The sequence below is a fragment of the Xyrauchen texanus genome, chromosome 12 (genome assembly GCF_025860055.1).
Source record: "Xyrauchen texanus isolate HMW12.3.18 chromosome 12, RBS_HiC_50CHRs, whole genome shotgun sequence".
Taxonomy (NCBI): Eukaryota; Metazoa; Chordata; class Actinopteri; order Cypriniformes; family Catostomidae; genus Xyrauchen; species Xyrauchen texanus.
In genome coordinates this window covers 47,261,028-47,288,527 of record NC_068287.1, presented here as the reverse complement: position 1 = coordinate 47,288,527, position 27,500 = coordinate 47,261,028, and the positions used below count along the sequence as shown (strand labels likewise).

The window sequence follows — 27,500 nt, the reverse complement described above, 5'->3', positions numbered from 1 at the left end:
GTTTAACTCAGGAACACACTGCTGGGATGTGGAGGTTAAACACAATAAACTCTGGAGGCTTGGAGTAACTACAGCATCAAACAAGAGGAAGGGAAGAGTTTTCTTTAACACTGATGTCTGGGGTGTGGAGTATATTGAGTATATTGAGTATATTGAGGATGAGGATGAGGATGATGAGGATGATCCATCCTCCACTGTGTTTATTGTCAAACAGAATCTTGAGCGTGTGAGAGTTCATCTGGATTATGACGGAGGAAAAGTGTCATTCTCTGATCCTGTAACTAACACACATCTACACACATACACACACACATTTACACACACACTCTTGCCATTCTTCTGGAGTTATGATGATGTCACTCCTCTGAGGATTTTACCAGTTAAATGTTTGTAACAACAGAAATTCTCAGTAATATCTGATGCTTTAATATCTGTAACACATATAATGAGTTCAATAACAATTATTATAATAATATTCATGTGTTGTGAATAAATGTATTTTAGGGGAATTGAACACTTTTATTGTAAAATGTGGAATGAAAATTAAATTTGACAGTTTTTTCTCTGTAAAAATACATTTATTATTTGTTACAGTTTACTCTATGAATAACTTTGATATTTCACTTCTGTATTTCATTCTTAAAGTAGAACTACATTAAAGTCTTTATTCCCAGTGTGGGAACTTTATTAAATGTGTTAAAGTCATTAAATACATAATTAATAATTGCATGTGCTATGCTGAAGATGTTTAATAAACATTTCTTTATGTTTGAAATTGCTGATGGCTCATTTTTATTACTGTGGTGTTTTGTATCTCATGAAGACTTTAATGTAACTCAGTAAAGAAGTTCATCTTTCCCCAAAGAGATTTATGTGTGTTTATATTCAGATCATTTGAACTTCCTGAATGTCTCTCATTTAATAAACCAGTTCTTCCATACAGATATTTCCAGGGCGAGTGACTCCAGTCAGGTCTGCTTAGCAACCAAATTGGGCCAGTTGCTAGGGAGGGTAGAGTCACATGGGGTAATCTCCTCGTGGTGGTGATTAGTGGTTCTCTCAATGGGGCGTGTGGTGAGTTGTGTGTGGATCGTGGAGAGTAGCATGAGTCTCCACATGCTGTGAGTCTCCGCGGTGTCGTGCACAATGAGTCACGTGATCAGATGCGCCGATTGACGGTCTCAAAGGCACCTGATACTTGTTCTCCACCACCCGGATTGAGGTGAGTAACCGTGAGACGCTGTGTAAAGCTCTTTGTATACCGCTAAAGTTAAAAGGCGCTATATAAGTGAGGTTTCAAGCAGAGCAGCATTTAATCAGAACACTAAAGTTCAATCTCTCTAATAAACAAACACCTTTAATAAAAATAATGTTTATTACATAATACTGTAGGCAACTGATTCAACGATCAATTGTTGCATAAACAGTGAATTATTATATGAACAAAACTCCAATGACAAAGATAACACGTGATAACAGTGTTACATCATACAGATGTCACGTTTAATCAGCGTATGAACCGACCACGAACACAAAAGACAGTCGACAGTAAAACATCTGATCGCTGATCTCGTCTGATCTCGAGTGCTTTGAGTTTATAGATAATAATGAAGTCGTGAATAATAAAGTAATATCTTGTTTTTTTCCCCAGGAGAATTGAAAAAAAGGGTTTGGTCTAACTTTAGAAATCAATCTGACACAACTTCATGTTAAAGGAGAAAAAAGTCTTTTAGCTTCATTCTTCACAGATTAAAACATCAACATCGCTCGCTCTCATCAGGACTGACAGTAACTCTGAACATCAGGTGACAACAATCACTGAAACGAGGAGATGAAGCACCTTCAGAGAGATCCAGTGAACGTTTATCCGTGGACATTAATGTTGTGGTTTTTCAGAGCAAGCCTCATTAGAATGCAGGGATAGATGTGTTAATTATTGAGTTGTCATTATGAGAACTGTGTGTGTTTTAGTCTTGAAGGAGAAAGTTGTAGTTCCCAAAATCGTTGTCAGTTGGCGATATCAGCATGTCGGCTCGGGCTTTGTCCAACCTTCTGCGCAGAAATTCCCGCCGTTTGTGCCACTCCCGAAGCTCCGCCTCACTGTGAGCGAAGTCACAACTCACGCCATCAGGACAACCCTCCTCCAACCTGTCAATCAAACATAACAGCCAATCAGGACAATCGGGGCGGGCCACTCACCCTTCTTAAACCTTGTTTTGTTCAGACGTTGATTGCTTTTACATATACAAATGTCATCCTTCATCGAAGTGGTCTGGGGCTTTGTGAGCTTTCCTCTTTCCCATATAAATGCACAACGTTTAGGTGGTTGAACAAAACAAAAGTCACACCTGTACTGTTCTCTGACAAATTTGTCCGATCATAGAAACCGACGAGACGAGAAAAGAGACACAATGCAAGTGGTTTAAATCAATAGCTAAACTTGAACTTTTATAATGCCTAATTATATACCCAAATGCATAACTTGAGATAACATCTATAAGTTACAACATTGACTGTACATTGACAGACACCATTAAACATTAAGGGGAACACTGAGGCCACCTATAGGCTATACTTGACATTGCTATTATATTATAATGTTGTCATGCTTTTCCAGCAGATGCAGCAAAGACGTCTAATGCATGACACGCAGCAGCCAAAGTTTACAGCTTTTAACTAAATTGAAGGTCACAAAAAATATGCTTATATACTAATTTAAATGAAGTTAACAAGTTAACTAATGTTCGGGAGCGGACCACGCCTCAACCAATCAGCTACTGCCCGTCAACGCAGTTATACTGAACCAACTTCCTCAGCTCCGTTTGTCTCAGTTTCTCGACGGTCTCACTTACCATGGATCCCGAGCTTCAGATCAACCCTTCTGAATCAGACGAAGATTTATTTCGAACAAATGATCCTTCACCCAGGAAATCATCTCAACAGTCCTCAGACAGCCAAATTCCACCCCGGCTGTGCTCCGCCATTCTTATTCCTCAAACCCGCAGGCATTCCCATCCAAGCTCACTGTCAGAGATTTCTCCAACCCCGACTCGATCACAGGGCCGCTCTTCCCCGCTAACGAGAGCTACTATCAGAGATCGCCACAGGCACGGTCGCGATCAATCTCCTCATGAACAGCATCTCTCTCATTCCTCCACCCGCAGTCCTCCACGGCGAGCTCGCGTTCGCGTTCACGGCACGTCTCCAAGACCAAAGAACAGCATTAAGGATTGGACCGTGGCCCGCCTTCAGCGAGCTCTTAAGGATAAAGGCATCCGCTTCAGCCTCTGAGAAAAGCAGAGGCCCATAAACTGATCCCTGTGGCACTCCATACTTTACCTTTGTTTGATTTCACAATTTCTCAAATTGGTAGCAGTCTGCTAAATATGACCTAAACCATGCTAATGCAACTCCACAGATGCAACATAATTCTCCAGCCTATTCAAGAGAATGTCGTGATCTATCGTGTCGAATGCAGCACTAAGATCTAAAACCACTAGAAGAGAAATGCAGCCGCGATCAGATGATAAGAGTCATGTGTAACTCTGATAAGTGCAGTCTCTGTACTGTGATGAGGCCTAAATCCTGACTGAAATTGTTCATATATACTATTTCTCTGTAGAAATGAACATATTTGGGAGGATACTACCTTTTCTAGTATTTTCGACATAAACGGGAGATTTGAAATCGGTCTATAATTAGCCAGTTCTCCAGGATCAAGTTGTGGCTTTTTAATAAGCGGTTTGATAATTGCCATTTTAAAGTTTCTTGGGACATGTCCTAAGCATAGCGAGGAGTTAATAATATTAAGAAGAGGTTCTGAGATTATAGGAGATACCTCTTTTAAGAGCTTGGTTGGTTGGTATAGGATCTAATAAACATGTTGTGGCTTTTGATTTTTTTATATGTTTTGTTAGCTCTTCATGACCTATGACAGCTGTTGTGGCAAAAAATTATCAACCAACCATTATCACTGCGTAAGAGACACTCTGACTCAAACAGTCTTTTAAAATTATTTATTCTTGCAAGAAGGACCCGGTCATTACACAGGAGTTGATCTGTGCCGTGAGTGGGACCCAGAAAGGGAGGGCTGACTTGTATTTTATACTCTTTTATCCCAAGGTTTTCCGACAGAAGCAGATCCTCCCTTGCAATGACTATCACTGATCAATGAGTATCAAAATTTCTACAACAATTCCACGCTTTTTATCATTCAGATTACTCAATCACAATAATAAACAATAAGACAAATTTTAAGTCATATCATCACACTTACACTCTTCATCTCTGATTTTCGCATAAATGATCACTCTCTTAAACATTTGTGAAATAACATTTGGAAAAATAAAAAGCTTAGGCTGTTTTTTGTGGGGATAGTCCCCTTAAGTATTAGCAAGCAAGTAAAGACTTTATCTGAAGCCGGGCTAAATGAGTAAACACTGTTACTGCATGTCTTACATAAAATCAGACCCTCAGTCACCTCAGTATAAACAAGAGATAGTGTACAGATTAAGTAGGAAAAACACATCAATTTAACATTTTGGTTATGTCAGCAGGCTATAAAATTACAAATAATATACAGTATAATAAAATCCCTCATTTCAAACCCTCTCCTTGTACGTCATCTCGTAACACGGATGACAGCTGCTTATAACCCTCTTTACATATCAAAACATTCTCAGAAAGAAAAGACATACCTCATTTTAACACATTTCACAGTAGCTCTCGCTACTCGTATCATCATATTTGTGTTCATCATCCTCTGGATATACTGTCATTTTTATCATTTGAACAGACACCCCTGCTTTAACCAGTCTCTGTACTGAGCTGGAAACACACGTTATGATGCATGGTAAACATAACAATATCAACAGTCCTATCACCGCAATTGGTAACACAGTTTGAATCAGCCAATACCCCCATCCTCCCCAGAGATTCATAAACCAAGTAACCCATGTACTCTCAACATGTTCTGGCTCCTGTACGGCTTTTCTCATGTGTTCAATTACATTTGTGATGTTGTCACTGTAATCTGGAATATTGAAACAACAAGACATTCCCAACATTTTGCAAACTCCCCCTTTCTCTGCAGTTAATATATCAAGAACCAACCTGTTTTAAATGACTGCAGAGAAGACATTTCTTTGCAATAATTGTGTCAATCTCACACAGATCTGTTGATGGCAGCCCTTGTCTACCCCTTTCTATTCCCATGAATGGTGGTCTACCAAAGAGTATTTCAAATGGACTTAAATTTGTTTTGACTCTTTTTCTCATTCTCATGTACATCAACACATTTGGGAGTGCTTTTAACCCATGTGAGCCCAGTTTCCTCACAGCACTTAGCCAATTTTCCTTGATTGTTTGATTCTCCCTCTCAATAACTGCAGTGTGTTCTCATGTCAATTCCCAAAAACTGACCCACCTGCTTTATTGCTTCATTGACAAAGTGTGTCCCATTGTCCGAGCTGATTTTCCTTGGAATTCCCCATCTCGGAACAATCTCGGTTAAAAGAGCCTTCGCTACTGCTGCCGAGTCTTGTTTCGAGGTTGGGAAGGCCTCAACCCATTTGGACCACATGTCAACCATCACCAGGCAGTATTTGTGTTTCCCACAAGGGGTTAACTCGATGAAATCCATCATCAGATACTCAAAAGGCCCCCCTGATGGTGGTTGAGATACTATAGGTGTTTTTATCCCTCTTGCCACATTATGTGTGTTACAAATAACACATCTTTTGCAAAAAGTTTCAGCAAACCACAATTCTTTCATTTTCGCAACCATCCCCTCTTTTGATACATGGTCTAACCCATGTATCAACTTTCCATAATGAGGAAAGAAGTGTTTGGGTAAACAAAGCATGCCATCACAGCTCATCCACACATTCTCCTTAGAGCTACAGCCAGCTGCCTTCACCCGGGTTTTCTCCTTGCCTGTGGAAAACGTTTGCATGCTCTGTAAACAAGAACAAATGTTGAGGTTATTGTCTGATATCAAAGCACACGTAGTCTCTTTTGTCTCCATCGCTGCCGTGGCCTTCGCTGCATTCCCTGTTGAGACTGAACTGTTATCATTAGTGTGCACTGCGCATTTGCAAATCGCGACCTTGTCTGGTAAAACAAATGGCCTCCAAAAGCTCAGACACAAGAGACGCATTTAATATTGGTCGACCATCTGACTTCAGAAATTTTCTGTGCTTCCATAGAGCACCAAAATCGTGTGTTACCCCAAAGGCATAACGCGAATCTGTGTAAATTGTCACACATTTGTCTGCCATAAGTTTACATGCTTCTGTTAAAGCAACCAGTTCAGCTGCCTGAGCTGAATAATTTGATGGCAGTTTGCCAGATGTCACGACCTCAAATTCAGTGGTTATCGCGTAACCAACCTTATTCTTTCCTGTTTGTGGATCTTTGGAAGCCGACCCATCCACAAAGAGGATATTGTCATGTTAGGGGTATAACAGTTCTGACCCGGATCAGATATGTAGAAAGAAAACCAGGAGTCAAGAAGTTCAATCAAAGAATCCAAAATTTACTGAAGAATAGTTTGCAGTGAAATTGGTACAGCCAGCGGCAAAGTCTCACGAGGAGATCGAAAGCTAACTCATGGGTACAATACCCATGTCTAAATTCAACTGAGGGTCTAAATTTAATTCCGACTATGTACCAAAAAGTAAATGATCGTTGTTATCGTCTGGACGGAAATGAGACAGTGACCTATTGGCTTGGTCACTCCCCAAATTATCCCGATACTACCCTCATTATGCAAAAAGGTCTGTGTGTGTGGATGTGTGTTCGTTTCTGTTTTTCTTATGTATGCAGGTCTGCTTGCAGTAACTTGAACCCTTCCGAGGAGGAGAACCGACTGAGAAAACTGACGACACGCTTGGAAGAGAAACTTAAGAAGGATAACGTCAATGCCCTGTTGTGAGTGGAAGGGGGGAGAGCCTTTGCGTGGGGACTGGGAATTTTTAGTGTCCAGCATGTCCGCAATGAGGCGAAGAGACAAGTGTGACCCGTCAGGGAAGCATGCGTTACCACTCCACCTTCCGTAGTGACCTCACTTGGTAGACCAGACGTGGCGGTATTGGACCCCATATTGGTCTAAAACGGGGGACTGAAGGGTGAGGGTCAAAAATCCCTTGTCTCTTCAGTTATATCAATACATATATATATATCCTTTTATATCAATATCTATCACATATTCTGTTGCTTAAACTTCTTTAATAAAGTGATGAATTAACTATATGCATTCTCACATAATCAATTTTATTTTCTTATGCATAACTGAAATATACGCTGAATCATATGTGTGTTAAGAGTTAATTTTTGATTTCATGCACATTCCTTGAAGCCTCTCTCTCTGTTCTGCACGGAGGCTGACTTGAAGGTCGTCTTGGGAATAAGCTTGAGGTGAGACACCAGGGAGAATGTTAAACATATGTTCCAGATGTATTCTGTGGTTGATTTTTTACCTGTCCATGACTAATTATATGATTTAAAATCCTATGTGATAGCACTTAAATAGTATTATTATTTCTTCCCTCTCCTTTGCCTGAGGAGTGAATATTTTTATCTCATTGTTTTGGGTAAAATGGCCTGATAATGTGGGCTCTGGTTCCCTTGTGCGCAGAGAAACACTGTCGTTCGTCAGTGTTTTGTGTGTGCGTATGACCTTCTACCCAGGTTTTGAACCCAGGGAGACACAGCAGGCAGACTCGAAGACGCCCGAGACCATCTGCGAGGTCACTTCAGATGTAAATCTCGAGCCAGGACGACAATTGCGCTGATTAATGTTGATGTGCTATAGCTATCTATATGTTGTGACTTTATGCTCTGTTAGCCAATCAGGAGTTAAATAATAGAATATACGTCCTTGCAAATGGTATAATTGATGTAAAATTTTGTGTAAGGTATGAGTTAGCTTTCGATCTCCTCGTGAGACTTTGCCGCTGGCTGTACCAATTTCACTGCAAACTATTCTTCAGTAAATTTTGGATTCTTTGATTGAACTTCTTGACTCCTGGTTTTCTTTCTACATATCTGAGCCGGGTCATAACTGTTATACCCCTAACAGTCACAATTGTCTAATGGCGTGTCTAATAGATCTGGACGCGGTGTGCACACCTGTTGAAGCGCTGACAGACAACAGTGAGGTCCCTCACCATCCTCCTCTGTCAGGAGAAGTGTGGCAGGGATTCCCAGTTGTGCATCTTTTAACAGTTATGTTTGGCATGCCCAATAAAATTGTGTGGTACCTCAGCCATCGGGCTGTAGATAAATGTGATGTTCTCTGCTCTTGCAAAATCATGGAGACTGCATGTGCAACCATCAAAGTTAAATCAGAATACCCCACAAATTCCCTGGATGCTAGTACTGCCAGTTCAGCAGCCACCACAGCCCTCAAACAGTGTGGTAGCCCTGCTGCTACTGCATCAAGTTTGGTTGAAAAATATGCCACAGGTCGCAGTCTGTCTCCATGAGTCTGCAAAAGAACAGAAGTCATAAACCCATTTTTCTCATCAACCATCTGAACAAACGGTTTGTTTACATCTGGCAGGCCCAAAGTGGGAGCCAGAGCCATTTGCACTTTCATGCTAGCAAATGCCTCTTCGGCTTTGCTTGTCCAAACGAGCTTGTCACATGACCTCAGCCCTTTCCCTGTCATCAGGGCTCACAAATGCTGTTCAAGAAAGGCATAATTGGGGGGGCGCTAGAGAGCCCGAACAAGATGGCAGCATAGTGTGACAGCTCCCCACAACCTCGCACATGAAGCAACACCAAACCTTTGCAAACCTGGTCAACTACCTAATATAAATAATGCCTAAACCCCCAGCAACAAAGGAGTGCGACATCTTCTCGAACGCCCGAAAAACAAGCTCACGAAGCGCGAAGACATCATCTCCGGTCGAGGGTGTCGAAGCTAACGATAATAGCATGGCTAATGTGGCCGACGTGCTAACTGAGCTTAAATCACTCCCGCTCTGAGTTCAGCTCGAAGCTGGACGGGATAAATAACCAACTGGGGGAGCTGACGAACTCTATCTCGGTGATGGAGAATAATTTAGGTGAAATTAAACGAGATGTAACAGCTAATGAACAACGAATCGAGAAGGCGGAAGCCCGCATAGCCGCTACAGAGGACGCGTTGGACAAGACCGAGAGGGCTCTGGTTAAAACAACAAAGCGGCTCACATACCTGGAAGAAAAGACCGAGGACCTGGAAAACTGCGGTAGGAGGAAAAATTTCTGTCTGTTTGGTCTTAAGGAGGGAGCTGAGAGTAAGCGTCCTCTTTTAGACTTTGTAACCGATATGCTACCCCAGTGGCTGGGCATCGAACCCGACAGAGTATTCATACTGGAAAGAGCCCACCGTACCCTGGCCTCAGCAGCTCCCAACCAGAACCGAGCCGTCCTCCTTTGCTTTCTCAACTATCAGGACAAAGAGTTTGTCCTACGCTCCACAAGACAAAGGGACATCTCACACGACGGATCCAAACTCGCATTCGTACAGGACATCTCAGCAGAGACTATCCGACGAAGGCGGGAGTTCAACGCTGTGTCACGAACCCGAGCCTCTGCCCCATCCCCGCTTCCTCGAGCACGCACACAGGCACTCCGCGAGCGTGCTCGCTTCCCGCTCCCTCGCTCCGCCCCCTGAGCACGTACGCTCTTTTTCCTCCATCGGGCTTCCACGCCCAGTTTTGCTTTTACAAGCTCTCGCTCGTAAACTATCTCCCCCCTCTGGCGCACTCGGCTCATCAGCCAGAACATTATGACCTTGCACTCACGCGCTTCTCGTCCCCACACATTAGTAACACCTGCACTCGTCTCGTCACCTTCATTGTTCACACCTGTACTGGCCCCTATATAACTCACTATCCTTTCGTTTGTTTGGGGTTGGTTATTGTATTTAGTTCCCCGTATCGTTGCCCCGCTAGTCTCGTCTAGTTTTGACCTCCCCACTATTCTTCGTCTTAGCTTGCCAGCCCCATTCCTCTCGTCCCCCTGTCTTCGTTCCCGCTAGTCTCGTCTTGTTCCTCGCCCTAGTTGTTAACTGTTTTCCCGCTATCGTTCACCTCCCTCATTAGATCTGCCCCCTTGTTGATATCTTGATTCCCCGGCTTTTGACCTAACGCTTCCCTCGACCATTCTTCACTGGATTTGCCCTGTTTTTGTACTGTTGCCTGCTTTTATTTTATTAAAGCAGTTTTTCCTCCGACATTGTGACTGTCTCGTCTTGTGTGTGTATCCAGGTTACACGCTGTTAAAAAGCTGTTCGTTGACATGGGGTCCTTCCGAGGATTCCACCTCCAACCGTGCAGGCTGAGAGTGCTATACAACGGGAAGATTCAGATATTTTCCACCCCACAAGAGGCTGAGGAATTCTATCGCAAAATCTCCGCCAAATAGCTTACACATGACCAGGTTTGAATCGAGTCGTTTTCCATACATGGAGAGGGGTGAGTGCATTAACTTGTGTGCAGGAGGCAGGCTCATCACCGGGCCTGATGGTAACCACTTAAGCCATGTGGCTCCACAACAGTGAGAAACATGAACAATTCACAGCAGGCACACTGGCTTTTATCAAACAAACAGTGCAAAATTATCTTTATTTTATTTTACTCTGCTTATTTGTTTTTCGTGAACTCTCGCAGTCTCTGTATTTGACTGTCATTTTATTTTGGATATATGTGATACTTTTATAGCAGGGTAAATGGAAGAGAGCAATGGCTTTAAGGTGGGATGGAAGCAGCAGGTGTATAGGCCCTATGAACCTTGATACTAATTTTTTTTTTTTTTTTATATATAGATATATAATTTTGCTATTATATTGTTTATTTAGACACAATTATTTATTTATTATATATTTTTATTATTATTTTTATTTTATTATGTATGTGTGTATATATATATATATATATATATATATATATATATATATATATATATATTTTTTTTTTTATTATTATTATTTATTTATTACAATTTTTTATTTTATTTTTACCTGCATGCTTGCTATTAAGTAGAGTGAAATACCACCCAAGAAAGCTAAGCTTGATTTTTTTTTTTTTCTTTCTGCCTGTTCTCCTACACAGAGATACTGCCTTTCTCTAAACAAGAGGTGCGTTGTTGACGGATAACTGTTACTTGCCGGTCAACTTGAGGGTGTTACTTGTTCTAGTGGGGTTGCCTTGTCGTTTGGGGACTAGGCTAGGTTTTCGGGGAGGCGGGGAGGGGATGGGTAGAGGGGGCCCCTCAGGCTCTATATAATAGGTTATATTTTTTTCTTTTATTAGTCTGTTAGTTATATATTGTTTGTACATTTACTTTATCATGGTCACACGTAAACAATGTAGCTGGCAAAACTCTGTATGTCTAGTACACTTAATGTAATAACGTTTAATGTCAGAGGCCTTGGCCACCCAGTTAAGAGGAAGAGAGTTCTTACATTCTTAAAAAAGGAAAAAGTAGACATAGCTTTCCTTCAGGAAACTCACTTGTCCAATGAGGAGCACAAAAAACTCAAGAGAGATTGGGTCGGGCAAGTCTATTTCTCTAGCTTTACTAGCAATAAAAGGGGAACAGCAATACTTATTCATAAAAAATTACCTTTCATATTTAAGGAGCAGTATAGTGACTATTATGGCAGACAAATACTTATTAGAGGGATGCTGTATGGACAAGAACTGACATTGCTGAACGTATATGCACCTAACGAGGATAACCCTAAATTCATGATGGATATGATCACCCTATTTAATCAATATAATACAGACTTTGGAATAGTTGCCGGAGATTTTAATTGCCATATGGATAGGAACTTAGACAAATCTTCAGCCGCACTGTCTAACCCCAACGCTTCTAAGACTCTGAGGTTAGCCTCGGCTGACGTGGGCCTGGTCGATGCTTGGAGAGAACTTAATCCTACAAAGAAAGACTACACTTTCTACTCGGCTAGACACAAATCATACTCCCGATTAGATTTATTTTTTTTTACCTCAGGATCATCTCTCATCCATAGTTTCATGTGATATAGGGCCCATTCTTATATCAGACCACTCACCAGTCTACCTGCGTGTTATCCCTCCCCCATCAGATAAGTCAAACCAAACAATGGAGATTTAATGCCTCCTCCTCACAGATTTGGATGCTTGTAATAATATTAGAAAATGGTTAGAACAGTACAGACAGGATAATGCATCCTCCCCTGTTACTCCGGCAGTGATGTGGGATGCAGCTAAAGCAGTCATTAGGGGCCAGTTGATCTCTTATGCATCTGCAAAAAAAAAATCTATTATTAAGCAAACAGAACAACTAAAGAAAGAGTTTATCAATTTGGAACAATGCCATAAACAGTTTCCTACAGAAGAAAACCTGAGAAAACTAAATGCAGTCAGAACTAATCTTAATCTCATTCAAACTGAACATATCAAAAAACTTCTATTCTTTACCAAACAGCAATATCATGAATATGGTAACAAGCCAAGTAGACTTCTAGCCTATCAACTTAAAAAAGAACGTGCAGAAAGTACAATAAAGTGTACACGTAATGCGGTAGGCCAGTTGAAATATGATACACAATCAATTAAGTCCTCATTTCTTGATTTTTATACACAGCTTTACGCGTCAGAAAATCCCTCCGCAACAGATATCCACAGATTTTTGGAAAAAGTATCCCTACCCTGTATTTCAGAGGATGAGAAGGGGCAGTTGAGTGCTCCATTCACCCCAGATGAGGTGTTACAAGCAATCAAGTCAATGCCCTCCGGAAAAACTCCAGGTTTGGACGGATATTCCGTAGAATTCTATAAGGCTTTCTGGGTGCAAATAGAGCCACTTTTATGCCCATGGTTACTGATTTTTTTGAAAATGGCGTTCTTCCTGACACTATGAGGACAGCAATAATATCGTTAATACATAAGAAAGACAAGGATGCTGCTGAATGCGCATCATTTCGCCCAATTTCATTACTTCCAGTTGATTTTAAGATATTATCAAAATTAATTGCACGCAGACAAGGAAGACCTTTTGCCCCAGATTATTAATCCTGATCAGTCCGGTTTTGTGAAGGCACGTTATGCATCTGACAATATCCGGAGGCTATTAAATATAATTGACCACTCGGCCCTACACAACAGAACAGCTCTACTACTTTCGCTTGACGCAGAAAAAGCGTTTGATAGGGTCGAGTGGTCATATCTGTTTGCCGTTCTGGAGAAATTCAATCTTGGGGAAAAATGTATTAGGTGGGTCAGAACTATGTATAGCAACCCACAAGCCCAAATATGTATAAATGGTACCCTCACTGAAAAATTTGACTTGTTTAGAGGATGCCGGCAGGGGTGCCCTCTATCTCCATTTTTATTTAACCTAGCAATTGAACCACTTGCAGAAGCCATACGGGCTAATGAAGAGATTGCTGGTATCAATGTCGGGAAAACACAGAACAAAATTTCACTATACGCTGATGATATAATCCTATACTTAACCAGTCCCGAGCGATCAATCCCAGCAGTATTAGACCTTATCACTAAATTTGGAACAATATCAGGATATAAAATCAATTTGACAAAATCCAATGCATTATTAATTAACTCATCAATTTCTTACAAACTCAGGGCAATCTCTCCGTTCACTTGGGCCCAAAACAGCTTTAAATACCTTGGGGTGGATGTGGCTCTAAATCTCAAAGATCTCTACCTCATAAATTACATTCCACTGCTCAAAAAGATTAAGGAGGAATTAGAACATTGGAAAATGCTCCCCATCTCATTTCTCGGACGAATTAATGTAATTAAAATGAATGTTCTGTCCCGTTTTAGCTATTTATTTCAGTCACTGCCCTGCTACTTAGATAAAACATTCTTTAAATCTATAAACAAAGTGTTAACCTCTTTCGTCTGGAAGAATTCTTTTTAGCTTTTAAAACTTTACCTTTTAAAGATTTAGCTTTTAAAACTTTAACTAAATCTAGAGAGAAAGGGTGACTGGAATTACCACACTTACAGATGTACTACTGGGCAGCCCAGACCAAGGGCCTGATTAGCTGGGTACAAAGACGTAATAATGCACACTGGATAGACATAGAAGAAGAACTCTGTACTCCTATTTCTGTGTCCTGGCTACCATTCATTAACAACATAAATGCACTACATCAAATAACAAAAACATATGTAGTTCACAACACTCTCCGGGCTTGGTAAGATATAAATAAGTTCTGTGGGTACTTTGGCAAAATCTCCAGGCTATCCCCCTTATCCTTAAACCCAGATCTGCCACCATCTATTGGTGGTTCCTTGTTCGCAAAGTGGAGAGGAAATGGTGTACATCAATTCCAACAATTGTTTGATGGGGATACACTCAAGTCCTTTGCTGTTTTAATGTCAGAATATGAAATTCCGAAACAGGAGTTTTATAAATACTTACAAATTCGCCATCTAATAAACACCCTGAAAGGGGAAACAAATCTTGAATCTCTGGGGCTAACAGATCTTGAGGAGATTTTGGTAAAATCAACATCATTAAAAGGAACAATCTCTGTAATTTATAGGGCTTTGTTGGACCGGTACAGCTCTTCCTTGACGTCACTTAGGAACATATGGCAGAAGGATATGGGACGTGCTTTTGAGGAAGATCAATGGGAAACGATATGTCAGAATGTTTTTTCCTCACTGTCCTGTAATAAAATAATTGAGCAAAATTATAAATTCATGCACAGGGTGTACCTTACTCCGCTCCGCTTAAGTAAAATGTTCCCTAACTCATCCCCCAGATGTCATCGCTGTAAAATATGTAAAGGGTCAATTATGCATGTTTTTTGGGAATGCAGGAAATTAAAACATTTCTGGAAGGCGGTACATGACCTAACTGTTAAGATTGTGAAAACCCTGCTGGACATTACACCAACACGGTACCTCTTTGGTACAGAATTGGACAAGACACTGGACACCACATGCAGGAAGAGGATTATCATAATGTCCTATATAGCAAAGAAGTGCATTTTGCTCAATTGGAATCAACAAAAACCCCCATCATTCAATCTGTTTAAACAAATCCTAAATGAAACTCTAAGACTGGAACAACGTACATACGCCCTAAAAAATAAGGGGGATGCCTTCCGAAGGATATGGGAACCGCTTATGGACCTCTGACACTACCATGCCATGACAGGGTTTGGCATGTTTATATATCATTCATAAAGGATGAACTGTGATTTGTGACCACGGACTGACTTGATTTAATTTGCTGTATTTTATTATTATTATCGTTATTTTTTATATGTATATTTATTTATTATTATTTTATTTATTTTTTTTGTTTTTTATTTTTAATTTTATTTTGGTCTGTTATGTTAACAAAATGTTAAAAATCAAAAAAAAAAAAAAAAAGAAAGGCATAATTAGGAATAATGTAAGACAATAAGCACACATTCCTAAAAATAACAATGTTTTTTTTTTCGTAATTGGTTTTGGCACATCTTTTATGGCCTGTACACGTTTGTCACAGATGGATTTACTGTCTCATCAACCATCACATTTTGATATAAATGCTCTTACACTTCTGCTGTGTTTCACTCCTGTACTAATATGTTGCTTTTATGCATTCTCTCACAAAGGGGCCCAAATCTGCTCACAGCTGCTCTTTGGCCTTGATCGCTGATTAGGGTGCCTCAGTGTCCCTGCTATCAAAATAGAACTGCATTTGTTTTTCTGTCAGGCAAGCTGAGAGCACACACACACATTTTCTGTCCAGAAAATCTCATAAAATATCAGTCTCATTTTATACCCCGTTAAACCACCCCTGTTCATATTGTGGTTCCCGTTCGATTACGACATGTGCCGTGCAATGCAATTGGTCAGGCGTCATATTTTCTGTGTTAAATGACATTGTTCGATCTTTTGACAATTTCAAGATCATTTTTTTCCCAATCATCATTTTTCACACACCATTCATAAGCCCACTGCGGTTCAAATTTAGAACAACATATTTGTGGTTCTTCCTCAATGCTAATTCCAAAGGAAGTAAGGGTCAAATTTAATTCACACATTAAATCTCTGGCCATTAGAGGTACCGGACAGGCTGGTGAACACAGAAACGCATGTTTAAATGTTCTCCCTGTCCTCTGTCTCACACTCTAAGGGCACTGTGAATTTTTTTTTTTCAGAAACCAAATGGCCCTAGGCCAAAGTGCTATCATGCACTGAACCTGTCAATTTTGGGACACATGGCAAGTCACATGATCGTAGGGTAAAATTGCTAGCCCCAGAATCTACCAAAAAGTTTACTAATGTCCCCTCAACTAACATTTGATATCTAGGCATTTGTAAAAACCCTGAACTTTTGTACATTCTCAAACATTCATCCGAAACATTATCACATAAAACTTCATCAGTCACACTGAAAGATTTGCAAGCATTGTCTTCATTGCAGAGAGCAGTATGTAATCAGTGTATGTGTGTATGTTGTCTGTGTGTGTGAGTAAAAATATGTTCACTTCCCTGTCCTGTAGCAGCTCGCTGATCACCCTGTGTCCGGCCCCCACCTTCGCTGCTCTCCGCTCTCTGCTCTGCTTGCTTCAGTCTGCCTTTTCCCTCTGCTGACAGTCTGTGGCCCAATGCCCCTCCTGCTTACACAGCCTGCATCTCGTACATTCTCTAAACTCATGGTCGTCAGTCTCACACAAGCTGCAACTCCACCTTCGCTGGTTTCTGTAGCCTTTCTTCTTTCTGTTGGCCCACTTCTGCTGTGGTTTCGATGTACTGACATTAGACGCCAGCTGAAGATGTCTCTCTCCCTTCGCCTTGACTTTGTCTTTCTTTGTCAGTAGCTGTTGCTCTGCGTGTACAGCGTGTGCCAGGGTGGAGGTCAATCGCCCGCTCCATTCAATGTAACTTGCTTTCACTGCTTGTGCGATCTCAGGTCTCAGGAAAGAAAGTTCATTCAGGTCTCCTTCTCTGTCCGAGTCGGGAGAAGCTGCTTGTGGTGCTTGTCTTCTGGGCGGAGAGCAGTCGAAGTCAGGGTTCAGTTTCAGGGCTTTCAGCTCTGCCACGGAATAGTGATGATTATATGCCGGCGGTGCCGGCACAATTGTCGTTGCATGTGGAAAAACACAAACATACTTTTAAAAAAAAATTAAAAATAAAAAATGTTCTGGTGGTGCTGACACACAAACAGATCTTTCACACATCTTATTTTTACATTCCACATTTTCAACCCTACATGCTAATTCTTTCTGCATTTGCTTTTGTTCTCTTCTATCTGCTTCCTTAAGGCAACAGCCCACTGTCTGTTCACATTCTTTGCACACATGTTGAACACAGCCACAACAACCTCTTTGTGCCCCGCTGCCCTGTTCCACTGATTCTCCTATAGTTTTTTCCCTCATTTGACAGAAAACCGGTATATCAAATTCGGCAAGCTTGCTTTGAGATTTCCCCATACTGGCTGTTTCTGTTTCTCTGTGGATTTACCGTTCGACGCACGTCTTATCATCTGTCAGACGTCTCCAACAGATCTGATTTTTTAACCCAAGATCAGCTAAGGGTGCACTCCCTAGTGCTTTGTTAATTACGGTTTGCTCAAAATCTTCGATTTCAGCTAACCTAATTAAACAATTTCTGCGAGAACTCAGTCTCTGGTCGAGAACCTCTTGCACTCGGACCACACAAAAAAACAGTTTCAGCCACTATGGTTCACTCACTTTTATACCAAAAGAAAATAATTTAGTCGTCCCTTACCAGAGATATTTGGCTTGCCACGGGTTCGTTTTCATTTGATTCCAGTGGAGTTTCTCCTGGCCCTGGTGCGGTCGGCCCCTCTCGCTTAAACTTACGAGGTAGAGCTGGAACTTCTCAGTCCAGGTGGCCAAACACCGTCCGCACTCAGGTCCAGAAGGCACTTCCAAGGAATCCTACTATTCTGACACCAAATTGTTGTGGCAAAAAATTATCAACCAACCATTATCACTGCGTAAGAGACACTCTGACTCAAACAGTCTTTTAAAATGATTTATTCTTGCAAGAAGGACCCGGTCATTACACAGGAGTTAATCTGTGCCGTGAGTGGGACCCAGAAAGGGAGGGCTGACTTGTATTTAATACTCTTTTATCCCAAGGTTTTCCGACAGAAGCAAATCCTCCCCTTCTGCATCCCTCAGACACAGAGGCATTCCCTTGCAATGACTATTACTGTTCAGTGAGTATCAAAATTTCTACAACACAGCAAAGGATTGAAGTTAATCATGAGGAAAATTATTAGACACTGTTTTCTGAGGTGCTATGACAGATGATTGCATAATTCCAATTTTATTCCTGATTATTTCAATTTTATCTGTAAAGAAATTCATGAAATCATTACAATTGTGCTGTGATGTAATATCTGTTTCTGTTGAGGCTTTATTCCAAACCAATTTAGCCACAGTACTGAATAAACATCTAGGATTGTTGTGGTTATTTTCTATGAGTTTACTAAAATATGCTGACCTGGCAGCTTTTAGTGCCTGGTCAAGACTGCATTTATATTTTTTGTTATTTCATCAAGTTCTTCTGGGCTTTGGGGTTTATTGAGTGTGTGAGATAGATCTGGAAGATTATTAGTGAAGCTATCTTTAGTGGTCGAAAGAATAGTTCTACCTGAACGATAGTGTGGTGTAGATTGAGTAACATTAGCTGATACAAGAGACGAGGTAATGATCCGAGATGTCATCGCTCTGCTGCAGAATTTCTATATTATCAACATCAAATCCATATGAAAGAATTAAATCTAGCGTATGATTATGGCAATGAGTTGGTCCGGTTACATTTTGTCTGACTCCAAGAGAGTTGAGAATATTGATAAATGCTAATCCCAATGTATCATTTTCATTATCTATGTGAATGTTGAAGTCACCAACAATTAAGGCTCTATCTACAGTAACTACAAGATCTGATAGAAAATTAGCAAATTCACTAAGGATATCTGAATAAGGCCCGGGTGATCTATACACTGTAGCAAGGGTAAAGGACGACAGAGATTTTTTATTTATATTTGTATTTGACGGTGTCACATTAAGCATTATTAGTTCAAAAGACTTACATTTAATTCCTGTCCTCTGAGTAACACCAAAAACTTCACTGTAAATTGTAGCAACACTACAATATTGTTTATAACAATAACCTGGGGGAGCAGATTCATTTAAACTAATATATTCATCCGGTTTAAGCCAGGTTTCAGTCAAACTATGTGTCACGATCCCCTGTTGTCTGCCCCGTGTTTCACTTGTCAACTGTTTTAATCTACACTTCCCATAGTTCCCTGCCCTCATCACTGCCAGCAGTCACTCATTGTTCTCACCTGTGTCTCGTTTGATCATCACTCTCCCTCTGTATTTAAACCCTGTTGTTTCTCCTTTCGTATTCTGTCGTTGAATGTGGATGTTTGAATTTGTCTAGTTATTTTGCAAATAAACTGCATTTAGATCCTCACCCCTCGTCTGCCTTCTCCTGCCTTCATAACACTATAATCTGTAATCATTTCATTGACAATTAGTGCTTTGGTAGAAAGAGATCTAATGTTTAGTAGCCCTATTTTTATATGATGTGTATTTTTAGCTTGTTTGTTTTGTTCAAGTTTGACATTAATCAGATTTTTTCTAAATGATTTAGATGATTTTAGGTAGTTCGGGGAACAGACACAGTCTCTATGAGATATCTAGGTGATACAGTCACTATGTGTTGTAGATTATGTGACCTGTGTGACGTCTCAAGGCAGCTAGCAGATGTTCGGATTAACCAGTTTGTCTTCTTCCTGACCTGGGTCCCAGTTAGTCAAATACTATTATTATTAAGACTATGAGCCAAATTACTAGAGAGGAGAGCGGCACCTTCCCTGGAGGGATGGAGTCCGTCTCTCTTTAGCAGGTCAGGTCTACCCCAAAAACTCTTCCAATTGTCTATAAATCCTATTTTATTCTTCAGACACACTCAGACATCCAGCCATTCAGTTACACTAATCTACTATAAACCTAGTCACCACGACTGGTCACCACTCGAAATTTACCAAATTAAACCCACCAAACACTCACGATTCAGTGTGTAAAGACAGATTACAGTGTTTGCATTTACATTTATGCATTTGGCAGACGCTTTTATCCAAAGTGACTTATAGAGCCCTTATTACAGGGACAATCCCTCCAGAGCAACCTGGAGTTAAGTGCCTTGCTCAAGGACAAATAGGATGTGGCTGTGGGGATTGAACCAGCAACCTTCTGATTACCAGTTATGTGCTTTATCCCACTATGCCACCACCACTCTGTTTGCATGTAATACATATAATTTGTGTTCTAATCTTCGATGAATGTACTGCAGAATGTGTTTTAATATCAAAACTCTACAGTTCATTGGTTTACAGAGAGGTGCCTATCCAGATGTTAGAGAGAGCTTTACTGTAAGTGTTTTGTTTCCTGAAGCCAGTGAACAGAAATCCAGAATTTGCTCTTTGACCTGCTAACAAACACACCCACAGATGATCAGAAACTGCACCCTCATGAAACACTTACCAGGAAGTGACTGTCTTATTATTCTCTCTTTACTCTCGTACTGATTATGTTCTTTATTCTTGGAGTGATCAGTGCAGAACGAAGGGAACGACTTTCTAAAAGGATTCTTGTGAAGTTTGTTTCAGGGTCGACAGCAGATCTTTGGTGATTCTGATGATTATTCATTTTTGAAAACAACATTCAGAAAGTGAAAGTAAAGTTCAGATCGTTGGAGCTTTTATAAGCAGTGAAAATGGATTCACTCTCTGTGGAAGAACTTTCTTGTCCCGTGTGCTGTGAAATCTACAAGAATCCTGTTGTTCTGTCGTGTAGTCACAGTGTGTGTAAAGAGTGTCTTCAACAGTTCTGGAAAACCAAGAGAACTCAGGAGTGTCCCGTCTGCAGGAGAAGATCATCAAAAGAAGAACCTCCTCGTAATCTGGCATTGAAGAACTTATGTGAGATGTTTGTGAAGGAGAGAAATGAGGAGGAGATCTGCAGTTTACACAGAGAGAAACTCAAACTCTTCTGTCTGGACGATAAACAGCCGGTGTGTTTAGTGTGCAGAGATTCACAAAAACATACCAATCACAAATTTCTCCCCATCTGTGAAGTTCTTCCATCTTACAAGGTAGGTGTACATTTACAAAGAATGTTCAATTGCTTTAAACATTGAAATCAGAACATTCATGTACACAATATTTTCCTGAAGCATTTTAATATGTATTATATACTTAAGCAATATAACATCACAAGAGTGCGATGTGATTCGAGTGTCGTAGGTAATTACAGCAGTGCTGATATTGTGAGTGTGATATTGCTTATATACAACAGTTCAATGAACAAGTCAATTAAAAAAAATGTAAAACACATTTGTGTCACGATTCCCTTGTTGTCTGCCCCGTGTTTCACTAGTCTTTGTCATAAAACTACACTTCCCATAATTCCCTGCCCTCATCATTGCAGTTATTCATTGTTCTCACCTCATCGTTTGATCATCACTATCCCTGTGTACTTAAGCCCCATTGTTTGTTCAGTCTCTGTCGGTTGTTAAATGTGGATGTTTGGATGTAGCTGTCTTGATGTGTTTACCCAGTTTGTCTAGTTTACCTTTGCCCACCGTGGATGTTTCTTCAGCCTGTGTTCCCTTTGGATGTTTTCGTGTTTTGTTTTGTATTCCCATCGTGGACGTTTCCTTTGTTCCAGTCTTGTTTGTTTTCACTTTGTTTGCTATAAAACCCGCACTTGGATCCTCACCCCTCGTCTGCCTCCTCCTGCCTTCGTTACAATTTGTGCTGGAACTACTTTCTTACGCGGCGGATCAGAATCTGCCTTTGTTGTTTCAAGTCTCGAGTCTCTCTCTCTGTGTGTGTGTGTGTGTGTGTGTGTGTGTGTGTGTGTGTGCGTGTGTGTGTGTGTGTGGGTGTGTGTGTGTATTTATCACTTTGTGGGGACCAAATGTCCCCATAAGGATAGTAAAACCCAAATGTTTGACCTTGTGGGGACATTTTGTGGGTCCCCATGAGGAAAACAGCTTATAAATCATACTAAATGATGTTTTTTGAAAATGTAAAAATGCAGAAAGTTTTCTGTGAGGGTTAGGTTTAGGGGTAGGGTTAGGTTTAGGGGATAGAATATAAAGTTTGTACAGTATAAAAACCATTATGTCTATGGAAAGTCCCCATAAAACATGGAAACACAACATCTGTGTGTGTGTGTGAGTGTGTGTGAGAGAGAGAGAGTTAGAGAGCCAAAGTTGATTAGAATGTTATCTGGGACAAACACCCAACAGAATTTTTACATGCAGAATTCTGCAGATACATCTTATATGTACACAGAAATACACCAACAAATGCGTGTAGAGCAGAATTAGGCAGATACCCACTGATAATTAGCATTCAAAAGAGAGCACTTACATTTTTTATTCACCTTAAATCCAGCCCCAAGACGCCCTCCAAATCCAAGAGCTGAGCCCAGAAAAGAGTCTAGTGCTCCAAGTTCTTGTGTCTTAAAAGTTAGTAATTTCCCTTCAGTCTCCTCCCAGTCTGCCACTTCAGCTGTCACATGAATTTCAGGGAATAATCCTTCGGCGATCTCAAATTGTGATGACTGGACAGATAAAATTAGTTTTAATTTCATCCAGCGATCTTTGAAGAATCCGAAGAGATCGAATATTTACTTTTTGGAAAGACTGGTCATCTTTCTTGAGATGGCAAACTTTACAAAAGCCTGCTCTTACCAAAGTAGAACATAGAGTTTCTGAATTCAGCAATTCAATAGACAAAAAATTATTAAAAAACAATGGTTCTTCCAATGTCCTGACATTAACTCTTTCCACTGAAACAAATTTGCCACACTTGTAAAACTGAAGAATAAAAAGTTCTATATTCTTCAAGTTCAGTAAAAATAGATGTCTGTCAAGACCCATGCGACCAACTCTCCTCAAGAGGGAGAGTTCCCTCCAGTTCTGATCCTGATGATAAAGTAATTTCTGGACAGTTTGTAGATGAAAACCATCAACTCTAGACTTGATGTCTATCAGTCCTTGACCTCCTTCGTGAACCAGTAAAAACAAAATTGCTTCTTTCAACCAGTGTAATCCAGACCAGAACAAATTTACAAGAACTCTCTGGATGCTTACAGAAAAATTAATTGGTGGGTCCAAAACATTCAGCCTGTGCCACAGGGTGGAAGCAAGCAAATTGTTAATAACCAGCACTCTTCCCCTATAAGATAGCTGAGGCAGCAACCATTTCCATTTAGACAACTTAGCACAAATTTATCCTTTACATACTCCCAATTTTTTTGTTGAAACTCTTCACCTCCTAAATAAATCCCTAGACATTTTAAAGCAACCTTTCCCCATTGGACATTTTCAGGGATAACTGGTAAAACCTCAGATATTTTTCCATTACACCATAAGGCCTCCGTTTTACTCCAGTTTAGCTTTGCCGATGATGCTTTTTCATACGTCCAAAGGCAATTCTTAATTATGTTTAAATCATTTTGATTTTTAACAAAAATAGTGATGTCATCAGCATATTCAGTCAACTTAATTGCATTATGAACACTGTCACCAACACATATACCAGACAAAGTTTTCCTTAATAAACACAACAAAGGTTCTACAGCTAGTGCATACAACTGACCAGACAGAGGACACCCCTGTCTGATACCTCTGCATTTGTATTGGACTTAAACCTCCACCAATTTTTACTAAACAAAAAGCATTTGTATACAATATCTTAATCCAAGAAAGAAAAACCAAAAGCTTTCAGTGTTTTGAAAAGATATCCATGATCTTTGCGATCAAAAGCCTTCTCCTGATCTAAAGTTAGAAGACCTAAATTAATTCCATTTAGTTTACAATAATCAAGTAAATCTCTAACAAATTTTTTTATATATATAGTTCTACCCGGAGTACAGTAAGATTGATCTTTATGTATAATATTTCCCAAAACACACTTCAACCTATTGACCAAAGTTTATAGTCAGCTGTAAGAAGGGGAACAGGCCTCCAATTCTTCAGGAAACTTAAATCTCCTTTTTTGGGGAGAAGCGCAAGAACAGCCCGCTGACAGCTCTTGGGAAGGATTTTTTCTTCATAACATTTTAGTAGAACCTCAAAACAATCTTTGCCTATAATTCCCCACATGGCTTTATAAAAGTCCACCTGCAGACCATCAATACCTGGTGCACGACCAGATTTCATCTGTTGTACAGCTTCAGTCAATTCTTGAAAGAAAGAGCCTTGTCCAAACTTGCACGTTGTTTATTGCTAAGAGTTGGAATTTGCTCTAAAAAGATCTGAGTAAAAGTCCACAGCAATTTTTCTCATCTTTTTTGGGTCAGGAGTTCTAGACCCATCTGGGGATGACACACAATGCATGACACTTTGAGTATTATTTTTCTCATGTAGGCTCTCAGCCAATAAAGTATCAGATTGTTGTACCATATTAGATGCAATCTAAGCTATTTCCTTTTCTATTTTAATTATTTTTTGTTTAATCATTGTGGTAGAGAAAGAAGTAAACTGTTGACAAAAAAATCGAATTTGCGTTTTACCTAATTCCCACCACTGTATTAGGTTGTCATAGTCCTCTCTCTGAGAAACCCAAACTCCCCAAAAAAGTTTGAATTTTTCATAGAAATCTTTATCCTGCAACATTCGTACATTACATTTCCAAGAAGGACTCCTCAACTGAGTCTGCAACAAAGAAAATTGAAAAGTAACAAAATGATGATCAGATAGACAACATGGTACAATGTCAGCAGCAATAATCCTATTATTGATCGATTTATTTATATCAAATCTATCTAATCTGGCTGCACTAATTCTCCCTTGTGACAGTTTTATCCAAGTATATTGGTTAACGTCCAAGTTCCTCTCGCTCCACACATCCAGCAAATCATGTTGAGTCAGAAGGCTTTTTAAAAGAATGTTTATTTTTCAAATAATCTCTCAATTTTCTAAATAAAACAACTCTATCTGCACGTCTATCACTATCTATTCTCCATATCTGACACAGCTTGCCCTCCTGAACCCTCAATCTGGGATATCTCACGGGCATGAGAAGTGCCCCCGCTGTTAGGACTTTCATCTTCTATCCCTTCTTCTTGAACTTCACTTTGTATTCTTTGTTTTTTCCCTCTTCTGCTTGTTTTCTGTGCGGACAAGAAAACTTCTTGTGACCTACACTCACCTAAAGGATTATTAGGAACACCTGTTCAATTTCTCATTAATGCAATTATCTAATCAACCAATCACATGGCAGTTGCTTCAATGCATTTAGGGGTGTGGTCCTGGTCAAGACAATCTCCTGAACTCCAAACTGAATGTCAGAATGGGAAAGAAAGGTGATTTAAGCAATTTTGAGCGTGGCATGGTTGTTGGTGCCAGACGGGGCGGTCTGAGTATTTCACAATCTGCTCAGTTACTGGGATTTTCACGCACAACCATTTCTAGGGTTTACAAAGAATGGTGTGAAAAGGGAAAACATCCAGTATGCGGCAGTCCTGTGGGCGAAAATGCCTTGTTGATGCTAGAGGTCAGAGGAGAATGGGCCGACTGATTGAAGCTGATAGAAGAGCAACTTTGCCTGAAATAACCACTCGTTACAACCGAGGTATGCAGCAAAGCATTTGTGAAGCCACAACACGCACAACCTTGAGGCGGATGGGCTACAACAGCAGAAGACCCCACCGGGTTCCACTCATCTCCACTACAAATAGGAAAAAGAGGCTACAATTTGGAAGAGCTCACCAAAATTGGACAGTTGAAGACTGGAAAAATGTTGCCTGGTCTGATGAGTCTCGATTTCTGTTGAGACATTCAGATGGTCGAGTCAGAATTTGGCGTACACAGAATGAGAACATGGATCCATCATGCCTTGTTACCACTGTGCAGGCTGGTGGTGGTGGTGTAATGGTGTGGGGGGTGTTTTCTTGGCACACTTTAGGCCCCTTAGTGCCAATTGGGCATCATTTAAATGCCACGGCCTACCTGAGCATTGTTTCTGACCATGTCCATCCCTTTATGGCCACCATGTACCCATCCTCTGATGGCTACTTCCAGCAGGATAATGCACCATGTCACAAAGCTCGAATCATTTCAAATTGGTTCTTGAACATGACAATGAGTTCACTGTACTAAAATGGCCCCCACAGTCACCAGATCTCAACCCAATAGAGCATCTTTGGGATGTGGTGGAACGGGAGCTTCGTGCCCTGGATGTGCATCCCACAAATCTCCATCAACTGCAAGATGCTATCCTATCAATATGGGCCAACATTTCTAAAGAATGCTTTCAGCACCTTTTTGAATCAATGCCACGTAGAATTAAGGCAGTTCTGAAGGCGAAAGGGGGTCAAACACAGTATTAGTATGTGTTCCTAATAATCCTTTAGGTGAGTGTATATCTCCACATTCAAAACATTGCATACTGTCCGTTGTTGCGAAGATCATGAATGAACTATCGCCATGTTGTATACGGACGGAAACCTCCAAAAAATTTGACTGTGAGCTCAGAAACATGAAAACTTGTCTCCAACATTACGTGTTTCAGCGAAGTGTTCTTACAGCCAAGTGGGACCATTTTAATTGCACTTGCAAATTTTCCGAAGCGGCCAAGTTCTTTTATGATCGCTTCACTTGTAATGAATGGAGGCACATCTGAAATCGTTACTCTTGAGTGGTCATGAAGCGCTGTTCTATATAAACAATGACTAACGGATTCACTTTACGTCACCAACTGGCTCATATTACACACAAAAATGATCTTTTTCCACCACCTGCTGGATAACATATGTAATGTGTAACTCCCAACACATCTGCACTCTTACACTTTAGTTTAGAACAGCAGGAACACAAGCGGAGTGACACACACACACACAGTGATGCGCCCGAGTGCTGATGATGTCACACCATCAGTGCTCATGGAACATCTCTCGTCCAATCAGATTTGAGGACTGGAACTAACTGTTGTACACATGAACATATCATAGTAATCTCTCAGCAGCTGCAGATTCACAGATTTTCACTTTGTTAAATTTCAGGAGGAACTCAATACAGCACTGAAGTCTTTACAAGAGAAACTCAAACACACAGAAAACATGAAAGGAGAGTTTGATAAATCAGTTGGACACATCAAGGTGAGGATACAGAATCAACAATCAAACACATTTGCTGATAAATGATGTGATGTGTGTGAATGCAGAGCTGATTGAAGTGAATTTGATGTGATTTCAGACTCAAGCTGAGCACACAGAGCGCCAGATTAAAGAGCAGTTTAAGAAGCTTCATGAGTTTCTCCGACATGAAGAAGAAGCTACAATCACTGAACTGAGAGAGGAAGAGGAGCAGAAGAGTCAGATGATGAAGAAGAAGCTTGAGGAGATGAACACACACATCTCAGCTCTTTCACACACAATCAAAGACATGGAGGAAATGATGAAAGCCAATGACTGATGTCTCATTTCT

The 27,500-nt window shown here is 40.4% G+C and overlaps 2 protein-coding genes across 4 annotated transcripts in view; one reads left to right on the top strand and one right to left on the bottom strand.

Moving 5' to 3' along the window:
• The window catches only part of LOC127652436 (nuclear factor 7, brain-like), a 51,169-nt gene that overhangs the window by 13,673 nt on the left and 9,996 nt on the right, over positions 1-27,500 (top strand). Inside the window, exon 6 of one of the 2 annotated variants that reach the window (XM_052138594.1) lies at positions 1-548. This exon is cut by the window's left edge and continues 148 nt beyond it. The exons of the other annotated variant lie outside the window; for it this stretch is intronic. Coding sequence (XP_051994554.1) covers positions 1-394 — 394 coding nt within the window. The 3' untranslated portion in view covers positions 395-548. Of the gene's footprint in view, positions 549-27,500 lie in introns of those variants that run through there. 2 annotated transcript variants of the gene reach the window in all.
• The window catches only part of zc3h7ba (zinc finger CCCH-type containing 7Ba), a 50,869-nt gene continuing 24,810 nt past the window's right edge, over positions 1,442-27,500 (bottom strand). The window contains exon 23 of one of the 2 annotated variants that reach the window (XM_052138550.1): positions 1,442-2,148. In XM_052138550.1, the coding sequence (XP_051994510.1) occupies positions 1,968-2,148 (181 nt within the window). In that variant the 3' untranslated portion in view covers positions 1,442-1,967. The remainder of the gene's footprint in view (positions 2,149-27,500) is intronic. The other variant, XM_052138551.1, reaches the window with a different exon arrangement.